Source organism: Acanthopagrus latus, chromosome 21 (assembly GCF_904848185.1).
Source record: "Acanthopagrus latus isolate v.2019 chromosome 21, fAcaLat1.1, whole genome shotgun sequence".
Classification (NCBI taxonomy): Eukaryota; Metazoa; Chordata; class Actinopteri; order Spariformes; family Sparidae; genus Acanthopagrus; species Acanthopagrus latus.
In genome coordinates, this window is record NC_051059.1 from 1,259,134 (window position 1) to 1,271,943 (window position 12,810).

Consider the following 12,810-nt stretch of genomic DNA (forward strand, 5'->3'; position numbering starts at 1 on the left):
AGAAAGGAACATTTGTTCATTATACGGAGGCTACTTCTTCATAATGCTTTCAGTATGATGTGAAAACTGATGATGCGGTTGAAAATATTGTAGAAATGTGCTTCATTCAATTTGACAGTCAGTTGTTGCTGTTGATACAACTACTATATCCCTTAACCTAATATACTGTGTATGGCACTGAATTATAAGTCAGACATTATGATGTTCCTTTGCTTGAGGATGTTCTTCTCTGACTACACCCTTCTGAATTTGAATTTAATACCCCTAACAGAGTGACTGTGCCGCGGGTGATCATACATTCCTCGTTCCTTGTAAAGGACTGGAACCTGGAGAAAGAACCACACACACACACATCATCATGTAAAATGTAAACCCACTTTTTAATTTATCTCCATAGAAACAACTGCCAAAACAAAACTCCCAATATCGTTATGTAAAATAACTTAACAATATGTGTATTGTATCACCAGCAGAGATCAAGATGATATTCGCATTTGCAGCTGAGCCAAACATCAAAATACAATCATGAATTTTTAGAAAATAGGCTCTCAAAATGCCTTTAAAAGCCTACACAATATACAGTGATGTAGAAATCCTATACATAGAGAAAACATACTGTCATTCTTATTTCAGATATCACTCATAACGGCTTGTCCTGATGGGGCAAAACATTGATGGTATGTTAGAATTAGCAGAAACTTTACAAATAGCATTTCAGCAAGAAAATGTTGAAGCTCATTTCATACACACACCACAGACGAGCTTACACCTACAGGCTAACTGGTCTCATAAAATGGATGACACATTAATGATATTATAAATTAGCTGATGAAAGCATTCCTGGTAAGTCAAAGACTCCTACATCATCCCTGCCCTACTCTTCTCAACAACGTCATTTCATTTTCAAGAAACATCAGATCAGTGATGTTCCGGTCCTTTCTTTCTCTTTCATTCTCACATGGTCTCTTTCTGTATCGACAGCCTTGTTTCCTCTCACACATCAGAACTGAGTAAACCCTGCTAGTATATTCTCTGCTTCACACCCACACTCCAGCAAAGGTCTTCTTTATGGAGAACACATGCACACACCCACCACAGACCTTCCTCAGAGAAAGCTGCTTATGACCAGCTACGCCGTTGAGTCGGCGCAAGTAACTCTCACTAATAAGTGAGTCTTCAGGATGAAAATACCTCTGCACTAAAAGAGCTCTGGTGTGGGCGTGTTGCCACAATAACAAGAAGAAAAACGGCAAGTGAATTAAAGGCCAATCAGATACCTCAACACTGCATATCAGTTCATACAATGGGACAGGATTTTACACGGGAGGAAAGTAGGGATGACAATCATTTTATTAGTGAGCAAGATTTCTAGCATGTTGATAGATATCATTTGCGGTGTCAAATATAAAGAAATGTTTAATTTTTTGCATCTACGAGCATCTACAGAAGAGATCAGGAATCAGACTTTTTCCACAGACTTAATGCTGTAACCGGCAGTGATGTTATCCCCTGTTTCTCCGTGAGCATTGATGCAGTGAATGAAAAGAGACTTCCTTCTTAGTCAGAGGCTCCTTGGCTGATATTTTTAATCGTCCACACAGTGTATAGCAGTACTACATTTTTTGTTTAAGGGCTGGCCAGGATGCAGAATAAAGTCCTGGTCACACCAGAAGATGGTGCAGTGAAATTAATTACCACATCTTAATACATACATACATACATACATACATACATACGTATATATGTATACATATATACATACATATATATACACATGCATATATACAAAGACAAACATTAATCATCTTTCCCTACTATATATGTATACACTTGCTGGAGAGTGGGTCTTATGCAGTTTTCAGATCAGGTTTTTGTTCCTCTGCATGTAAACTACGTGCTTTAAAACCATAGCGTTTCCTCATTTCACCTATTATTACAGCACCATTCATATCTGGCCTCTCATACAGTCGTGACAGTGCATTTAAAGCTGTCATTTCAACCATAAGAAGTACCAACTTCCCCTATTGGACATACAACATTTTCCTTAATAGCAACAAAACTGCACTGACTACAGTCAGATGTTAAACACTATGGCATTACTGTTTCTTCTACTCAACAACAAACTGTAGTGAAAAAAACATTCTGATACATAATCAACATTTGCCTGTTCATCAAGTCTGCATCTCATCTCAAAACTTCATGCACACCCCTCCCAAGGAAATAAATCAGCAAGAAAAACAAAACAAAGCTTTGGCTTTTAAAACACATTTTCTTAAAAGGTTCTATGCAACATTCATTGCCACTATATATCACACTATATCAGAGCACCAGCACCTCAGACCCAAACAAATGCTCAAGTCTTTTAAAAGTTGGAAGAAAACAAAAGCAGCACCTTAATACACACTGCTCAGGAAACTCGAATCAAACTGTCAAAAGTAGGCCATGCTGATCAAATAAAGATCAATACTCTGTAAATGCAAAGCCTATCTGTCACCTCAAATGTTTTTATATTCATCAAAAGAAAAACAAGAAAAAATAATTTTTTTTTAGTGTAACGCCATGCTGCCATGTTGACATGGACGGAGGGATGACAGGGAAGGACTCACATGTACTAACATGAGCACGTGGATGGACTAGGTACCAAAACAAAGAACAGTGAAGCTCAAAGATCACGACACACACGCACGCACGCACGCACGCACACACACACACACACACACACGCACGCACACACACACACACACACACACACAACCCCAAAGAGGCAGTGTGATGTCACACCATCACTCCACTATATCTTTACACAGCTAACTGTTTTTGCAGCTAAATTAATGTTTATAATGTAAATGTTTACCCGTTAATTAAACATGTTATTAGTGTTATCAGAGGCTATTTCCCACAAAATGGCTTTTAATTTCACACATTCTTTGAAATGTCACTTTCTGGTGATAAGTTCCTGCAAAGAGCCAGCTGAGAATTATTCAAGGTGGGAAAATAAAATCTTTCATGTGTTTACCAAACTTTACAAGAACATGTTTAACTTTAAATCCAGATTTGCAAAAAACTCCAAAACACGTTTTTTCAGTTACATCAAAATAGTCTATGCTTTACTAAGGTGTCATAAGAGCACATGTGTTCACTGTCTAGGCAGAGGTTTCACTCTAGTGTAAAATGACTATTTGATTACATTCACAGTCATGTTGTGGATCTACTTAACAATATACAAATATCTTTCTTTGTATTCATTTATCAAAACATTATCTTTTTTCTTCCCGTCAAACAAATATGTGTGCTCACAGAGGCTTGAACCAACCCATTTCAACCAATAATACCATGACTTCCAGTGTCAATCACACTTCAGCTCTCAGCCACACAGAGCTCAGATTCATTTGACAACAACAGCACGGTACGTCCAGCCCGTCCTCGTCAGTAAAACAGCTCATTATGAACCATATTTACATTTCTTGTTACACAGCAACCGCTAGTGGCTGTATTTACTGCAGCAAAGGAGGAAATCAGGTAAAGTAGTATAAAGAGCGACATTAGGAGGTTGGGGAAGGACAGTCGGGTCAAACAAGGACAGGACTTTCACCCAGGAGGCTGCTGTTCATGTCCACTGTGAAACAAAAAGTCATGGGTGAGCTCTTTCAGCTTACTAATGTGATGTCACATTTACAACATGACTGCATTTACATATGTCACATAAGTACGTTTGTAACTTAAGTTACATAAGCAACCGACTGTTTTGTCCCGGCTGCCCAACCTGTTTCACTCAGAAATACATCAGATGCAGAAGCTAGACACACTTTCGTCTGGACTATTCAAAGAGCATTTTAATGCCCTCATTCAGCTTGGACACATTTCCTTTTCAGTTTCAAACTTGATTTATTTCTATGAGTGACATGTGGATTTTCCACTATGTGTTTAGTGTGAAGTCACTCTTACAGAGCTGCTTAATCTAAAGAAATCATTCGGACAGGTCGAGAGGCTTTTACCACTTCCAGACACTTAATATCATACAGGTGCACCGAATCCTTTAAGATTCGTTTTAACTTCCAAACTCCTATACTTTGAGCTGTTTGAACTATTCTAACAAGTCTGGGTGAGCTGCCAAATCATATTGTTTCTATACCATGATGGAATTGAGAAACAGCTGCTGGCTGGAAACTGTTCTAACCCTGCTGTTCTACAGTATGTAATGTAGTATCAGTCATCTGTGTTTCTATCCAAGAATGAAGAGGCTGTTCCCCTTTGCATTAAATTCCCAGAGACAGAATGGAGGCACATGTGAGTGGTGTTTCTGATGGAGTTTCAACAGGATCCAATAAACCAGGGGTCACCAAAGTGCAGCCTGCAGCTTGTTTGTCCCCTGAAATGCACGTATTACATTTGAATAATGTCAATACTTTCGCCCCAAACAAGGTTTGTCAGTTTCAGAATGAAACTGTTAAATACTACTGGTTGCAAGTCAAGTAGTTGCACTTGATAATGTTGGTAAAATTGCATTCTGTCATCAGCGCCTGTGCTGTATTTCATAGGACAACTTTGCAGTTGAATGCAGAAAAAGAAAAGCCGCCATGTAAAAAATGCTGTTCGGTTGAGGAGAGCAGGAGGTTTCAGCACAAATGTATCAACTCTTACTTCATCAGACCTCAGAGGACAGATGCAATGACCGGCCTCATCTGTTTCATGATAAATGCCATTATGAAACCAGTCTATGTAAAATTCAAGGGCTGTTGCTGGCTCCCTGAACTGGCCCTCAGTCATTACACTCTGACAACCCCTGCTATAAACAGAAAGGAATGGAGCTTTTCATTTAGGTAGCAATCCAAGTTTCAAACAAATTTAAGAAAATTAAAAAAAAGCATCAGAGACTTTTGCTTTTACCCAACCTGTTCTAAACTGTCTACAGTTACTCACAACTAATGTGAGTGAATAAACACTGCATACATCGTTTTCCTCTGATATCAAGTGAACGAAACAAAACACGCCAATATCTGCATGCTACACTATGCACCACAATCATAACAAAATAAGTTATGCTAAATCCAGCAAATAAGGGTGGAAACAAATTTAAGACAATTCTTTTCCTCTTACGTAAACTTAATTAAGAATCATGCGTCGTGTGTTCGAACACATTCTTTAATTTGAAACAACTGTTCACACACCAGCAGCAAAAGTGTTCAGCAAAAAGGGGGAGGGTGGTGGTGTTACTGCAGTTCGAGTCTGCATTTGTAGTGGACATGTTTGACATCCCCAGTCTTGTTTGTGCTTTTAACATGAACATGTTTTCTTAAACCTAACCAACTGGTTTCTGAGTCGAAACCTAACCAGAGAGATGGAACGCTGCCGTGACGAGAGAAAATGTGAAAACTGGACCAAACCACGTTGAAACTGGTACTTGTTGTTGTAACATAAATCCATTGTTAATAATATAATGTTTATAATTATACATCAAATAGCAGACACATATCAATTACCATGTTCAATTCATTAATACTGCACAATCACCAGTGTTCTGTTGAAACTCTATGTTAACAGACAAATCATTGTCAACTCAACATCAATAGATAAAATGTCCTCAACAGGAGTCATTTTACAAAAATATACAAACTAAAATAGTACAAAACAAATTTTTAACAACCCAGCCTTCCCAAAAAAGCCAGAAGTCAAACAACTAAGTAGTATAAAATGATAAAGTTAACTGTAGCCCTTCAACAAATGTAGCTCTACGCAGGCGAGAGAGAGAAAAACAAGTAATTCAGATTTTCTTGGACTGTGATTGTCAGTGCAGTTACATAGTTATACCTTATGATGCATATAACAAAGAAAAATGAAGAAGAAAAATGTCGGCTTTGGTTTGCAAAAGGAGACTGAGACCTCATATCGTAGTGTCTTAAGACTTAACACCACGTCTAACTGAACACATATTTTGAAACTTGACTTCTTTCAGCTTGTTATCCACGTCACTGCAGTCCGTCACCTCGTGCTTTGCTCCTGCAAAATTGAAACCCTGCAACTATGATCCTATGATTCTGGTTGACTGATGTCTCAGTCTCCACTGTATTATATCTGGAATTCTATTTCCTGATGTGATCAGGAAGAATGAAACAGACCTGTTCCATCCCTGACTTCTCTTATTATGTATCTTGACAGAGGAGTGTCCTTGCTTTCTTCAACACATTTAAGTGGCTGGTATTACTGAGTGTGTATATGTTTGATCTGATATTGGATTAGGCTTGACTGAATTAAAGGGAACTGTTTGACCTTGGTGGAGGTATGCACTCTACTGAGTGTCATTGTAGTTTCATCATGAAACTATCACAATCAAAAACCTTCTTCTAACCTCTATTATTTTATCCTACTATTCGTTGTCTCACTTTTCGCTTTGCAGAAAGAGTTTTGAGAGGATTTTCCCATGACAGCAACCACAGCAAATCTTCAGACTAGCTTGCTATAACAGGCTTTAGTTACAGCCACATCTGCTAGCTCATGGTGGGTACAAGGTACAAGCCTGAGAGACAGCTAGCTGCTGACAGGTTGTGAATCTGCCAGTGGAATAAATTGCACCTGCTAAAAGGAGATTGCCAGTGACATCAACATTATAATAGTACAACATCAGGGGTTTCAGCCAATTACAGTCAGACTGTATAAATTGCACTCTTTGCCCTACAAAATCAGAGAGTGTATCTAAATCTACCTTCATTTGTAAAATGAAAAAACTGTCTATTTAAACTGAAAGCATCAGTGATGGGATACACTAGCAGCGATCACATCAACATAGGATTTTAGTTTCAGAATGACACCTCCTCTTACTGAACAACTGCATCAAGGAAGTGTACTACAGGAAAACACTGTGAGAATCCAATGGACCTTTTAAAATCAGGTTGAGTTTTTCAAATGTAACTTTATCATTTCATTTCATAATAGAACCCCACTGATTGCCTCATGACCACCTGACGTGTATATAAAATGGCAGGCACCGAGACCCACTAAAAAAGATATGAACAGGTCGATAAACAGACTGATATAAATAGAGCCACTCTTCCAGGACATGGCAGAGGGAGAATCAGCCGAACGCTTCACATTCCTGCCTGGGCCCTTCTCTCCCACCACCACGTCACTCTGTAAAACGGTAAGGCAGCTGTTGGCTTCCATCAGCTCAAAGTGCATCTCCGAACATATCCAGTCCACTGCTGCCCGCCCACCCACACACAACCACACACACGCACACACATGAAGACAAGAAGCAGACAAAAACTACTCCGAGATATGCACAAACTTCGTTTCCATCCAAAAAGGGGTCGGGGTGGAGAAAAGTTGAATAGAAGCAAAATTCAACTAAAGGTTCTCAGACGCAAAATGTCATCATGCACTTGTTTCTTGAACAATACTGTGTGCAGCAGGACAACAGGAAATTCACTGACTGATTAAATAATAAAGGCTTGGTGTTTCTGACTGATGAACATTAAAGTGCACCGCAGTTCAAAAGGATTTTTCATAACTGCTTTGTCATGATTGCCACAACTGGCAGACGTGGCAGTGAAAGTTCATGACAGCACATGGACAACGCTGGTGGAACTGAGGTGCAGTAATGACTTCTCTGATACTAATCAACACTGTGAAGGCACTCTCTGTTCTTCTGGTGGATCACACATGTAACAAATTCTCTTCAACTCAGCTGGACGACGGACAGGCTTTTTATTGCAGCATTTCAAAACTTCCAAATTTGCTCGACAGTTGGATGGAAATGGCGCTACAGACAGACAAGCACACACATTACAGGCATTTATAGACAGTATAGATGCCGGGTCTTACACTCACTCACATTCACTCTACTCTCCAGGCCCCCTGTTATTTCTATCCCTGATAGAGGGGCTCGGGGGACCCTTTCCAACCAGCGACTGCTTGCTTCAGCTGTCACTGCACTCTTGAGTGAAGTCACAAATCATCGTCAGTCCAATCAGGTTGGACTCGGACACCACGGGTCGGGGGTGTGGGGGTGGGGGGGGTTATGGTGGAGGTTTCATCTTTCTCTCCCTCTGCTCTTTTCCCCTCTCTTCCCTCCGTGTTTTTTCTCGCCACTTCTTCTCCTCCTCCTCTTTCTCCTCCTTCATGTGTCTATTTTCAGTCCTCCGTTTTGCCTGTGTCTGCCGTTCTGACTGGCACCATTTTTGAAAAAGGCCCCTTTGGCTGATGGAGAGTTAGCCACTCGGGCCACTAGCTTGGATGAGTCCACTGCAGGGCAAGAAAAGTGGGGGGTTAGATAATGAATGACATTACTATGCTGAATGATGTTCAGGGAGTGTTTGCAGGTAACTCAAACAAATGGGGTGAAAATACAAAAATGGTGTCTCTCTCTCTCTCTCTCTCTCTCTCTCTCTCTCTCTTTATTTTGGAAACTGGCCACATGCATTATGATGCTCCTCTCCCTGACTTCCTGTCTGGCTTGTTCTGCTCTGTGTAGACTGATGCAGCTGCATTCTGCTTCCATCAAAAATAGACTCAGCGTGTATTTTGCGGAGCAGAGCTGAGAGCTGCTTCTGGGACAATGCTGAAACGTACCGTGGTGCAGCCAGTGGCAATGCTAGCATTGTCTAGAACAGCCACGCACAGCTTTGGGACCGTCACGGCCAACGTGGAGACTTAAATCTCTATTTATAAAGCCTAAACTCACAATCACATTTCCTCAGTGGGCTTTACACTCTGTACAGAGGAGGACACCCTCTGTCCTCTGACCCTTGGTTCTTGTACAGACCCCTGACCCCTCTTGCAGGATGGTCAGACATGCAACAGATGCTGCGTGCTACAGCACTTTTTGTTGCCACACACTTAACAACAAAACAAAACAAAAAAAAGATGCAGCTCCATGCCATTTGGAATTTGCACTTAGTGATATTGCAATTTTGATAATATTTTGATGAACTGTTAAGCTCTAAATAACTCAGTGTATTAAGATACATTCACAATGTACAAGAAGAACATGTACATCATGTCAGACTTCAGTTCCAGTGATTTCTACAGCTCTCATGTTGCTGAGATGAATGATTGAACACAAACTACTTTGTCGCTGGTTGATAGCAGCTGCTGACTACTCTGGGCCTGTTTTAATATGACCTGTTCGATACAGCCATTAGACTCGAAGTAGTTTGTGTTCACTCATTCATCACAGAAACATGAGAGCTGTAGAAATCATTAGAACTGAAGACTGACCTGATGTACATGTTCTGTGCAAGTGGATGGAAACTTTTGACCAGGACTGTACTGTATGTTTCAAGTATAATTATCAATTTCTTAATTTACAACCATCACTTGAGTCGACCACATGTCCAATGGATTATTTATTATTTATTCAAGCTAATACTTCCCAGCATGCATTGCAGTAGATTATTAATACCTAGAAATCCTTGTTTTTTCTAATATAAAGAACGTGAAATGATGGAGGCTGTTATACATCTTTTTATACAGCACGTGTCTCAGAGGAGTCAGATGGTCCTCTATTCTAACCCACATGCAACCCATTTCCAGCGGAGGGTCAAACAGCCAGTTTAGCTGCAGTGCATTTACCCTCTCACCCATTAGTGTTAGTAACTCTGCATGGGGCATAAATTCATTCCTCCTGTGGGTTTATTTACAACACTCCTGGCATAGTAAACATAGATAAAATTAAATAGTGTGTGTAATGTAGCTCTGACTAAGATGACAACATACATGAAGTTTTAAACACGCAAGTGGTTTTAACGTGTTTGACTCTGTGCAGTTTTTATTGTTTTTGGAACGAAGAACTTCAAAGAAATTCTTACCTGAGTTCAGATTTGGTCAGGTGAGGAAATGCACAAAAATGATTGCTAGACCTACATTCAAGAGCATCACTAAAGCCACCAAGATGGAGTTCGGGCCCTGTTGAAACACAAGAAAAGTTTATGTTGTAAGCAACTTCATCACAGATGCAGAATTGACTAAATGAACACCACAAGAGTCCAATCAGCAGTGGTCCTGTCAGAAGAAGCTGCTGCTCGTCCTCTGAGACACTACAAGATAGTTTCTAAACCACTTCTCAGGAGGAAACAAGGACAAACACTTGAGGTGGGCGAAGAAATACCAGAATTTCACAGTGGATGATGAAAAAAAGTCTGTTTACTGATGAATCCCAGTGATAGATTAGTGTCAGTAACAGAGGGGTGTATGTAAGGAGACAAACAGCAGACAGAATGATACCACAGTGTTTGAATCCACACTGAAACATGGAGCTGGAAGATTCATGTCTGGGGCTGTTTTCAGACTCCTGCACAGAACTGACTCCACCCTGTCTGAGGAGAAGCACCACTCTTTCTTCAGAGACATGCTCCACCCTCTGGTTCGATCTTGGTGGAGAAGGATTCATACTGCAGCAGGATAATGAGCCCAAACACCTCAAAGCTTTGACACAATTCTTTCAAGACTGTCATTGACTTTCCTCCATGTCAGGTCAAGTGCATGCTATCATTAAAAAAGACATAACAGATACTGAGCTCTTCTGAAAATTCAACTTTTCACTCATAGTTTGCAATTGTTTCCAATGTAATACTATTGTATTGATTATAACTGATATATCAGCTTGACAATAGAAGTATTTTGACCCTACAATATATCTGGTGCAGTTACAAATAAATATAATGACTGGGTTTGGGTTTATCTTGTTATCTTGTAATTTATCAAAATTATAATACAGGTTAGCAATTAGATACTTTCCTTAAATCGTTCACCCCCTTAAACGGTTTTAGAGCTCTTGTATTTGTACCACATCCAAAGTTTATGTTTGCAATCCATTTGCGGTTAAATGCCGGCAATCAAGGCACCAACTGTGCAAGGTTAAGCAGTCTACCTCCTGTGTGGCTCAGCTGGAAGAGCTTCATGTGCCACTGGGGCCCAGAGTGTTAAACATCTAATGCTAATCGGAAAGTAGTAAGTAGCAACTTGATGAAACTCACCGACTCCTCTTCTGCAATTTCAGGGGCTATTTCCACACTAGCTTTCTTGGTTTCTGCAAGATTCTTTGGTTTAGTTGATTCCTGTCTTTTTGGCTTGGAAGGCTCTGGTGCTTTGGCATCCTCTTTTGGTGGAACTGGTGAAGAGCTCGGGGCTGGCAGGGCTTTTGATGCTGGTGCCTGAATCTGTTTGGCAGGTGGCGGCAAACGTGCAAGGCTTGATGGGTGAAAGTCATCGTCCACACCGATTGGCTCCTCAGGCGGCGTAATCTTGACATCTGCCTTGACGTAGTAACCGTGGTACTGGGAGTGAATCTGCCCATTGCTGGGGTAACTGCTACCTGAGGCGGTAACTTCTTTTTTCACTGATGGAGGAGGCTCCTGTTTCCTCAATTCCAGTTTTGATGCTGCCTTTGTTATACCTGCGAGTAGGACAAGAAGATAAAAAAAAAAATTTAACTACATACCCAGTACATTAATAGTTTGCGGCCACCTCTGCCTTTTCAGCGTCGGGGAGTGTGGGAGTGTGTGTTTTTGTGCGTGTGTGTAAAAACACAGCGGCCAGATGTTTGACTCACTAATATCTACACTAGGGCTGGGCGAATACATTTTACATTCCTCAAGTGCAGCTGATATATAAGAGTAATTCCCTCTGTTGTTTTAAAATTTCGAATGTTGTTTTTATGTCCAATATTCTTATTTTGTTTATCAAATGCTTATCATAACATTTGCACTAAGTAAGAGTTCCTAAAGGAGTACATGTAGAGTAGTATGAAAAATGAATAAAAGTGAATATTTAATATTTGATAGAATATATGTGTACTTACAATATAGACATAATATTGATAAGCTGTGAATCTATGTAAGCCTAAATAAATAGGAATAACTAGCTTTTTATGGTGTCTGACCAGACAGGGAAAAAAAGGCAGATTTAATCAAAAAAGTACAAACTCAGGAGGTTGCACTGAATTATTGCATGATTTCTGAGACCTTGGTCAATCAACATACAACTTTAGATTTCTAAGTACCTGCATTTATTTTATTTTCAAAACTGAAACCTGTTATATCCAAATTTCTCAAGACTTCCATGACATGATTTTTGACTTTTCACCAGTTGGCGTCCAGCTTCAGAGATCAGACCTCTTTTCAATTTTCTTTGTCCCAACTTGTAGCTGCTAAGAAGACAACCGTACCAACGTAACAAAAACAGAGACTTTATATTTTTTCTGTGGCAGCAGCTTTCTGGAAGCCCTTTCAAAAATAAAAAAAAAAACGCTAAGAGCCTGTCTCCACATTGCATTTTTTTCTGAGCATTAGCATCTTTTGTCAATTGTTCCCAATGAGGACAAAGCATCAGGTGCTGCAGGTGTCCTTAAATTGACTGGGGTGCATCGTCTATCGCTAGCTGGAGTGTGTTCTGCCATTTGGACTGTCTTCACTTCAAGAGTATCATGGACTAGCCAGAGTCTACAGTAAAGAACTTGCTTTGTCCCTTCAACCCTACAGACCCTATGACTGCGCTACTGACCTCCTCACTGGTGCCTCTCTCCCCACCAGCCACCATACAAACTGTCACGTTTCAGAGAAGCAAACCATGGACAGGTACATAAACAACTTGCTATTTGCGGGACTGATCAGACTGTCCTCCTCACTGCCTGGCATTCACAGCTAAACCATTAGAAACAAAATACTGAAAAACAGAAATAATGATGAAAATGAATTCAATAAGCAAAATAAAGAGATGGAATAAATACAATAGGTAATAAATAAACAAAACAAATATCATTAACCCAAACAGCAGGAGCAAAAGCAAAAGGAAAAGGACGACAACACAAAAAGGCAA

The 12,810-nt window shown here is 40.1% G+C and overlaps 1 protein-coding gene across 1 annotated transcript in view; it reads right to left on the reverse strand.

Moving 5' to 3' along the window:
- Positions 1-356: 356 nt before the first annotated feature.
- LOC119011406 (junctophilin-1-like) overlaps positions 357-12,810 on the reverse strand; it is a 44,033-nt gene continuing 31,579 nt past the window's right edge. The window contains exons 5-7 of the mRNA XM_037084491.1: positions 10,971-11,389; positions 9,804-9,900; positions 357-8,238 (exon numbers count right to left, since the gene is read on the reverse strand). Coding sequence (XP_036940386.1) covers positions 9,820-9,900; positions 10,971-11,389 — 500 coding nt within the window. The 3' untranslated portion in view covers positions 357-8,238; positions 9,804-9,819. The remainder of the gene's footprint in view (positions 8,239-9,803; positions 9,901-10,970; positions 11,390-12,810) is intronic.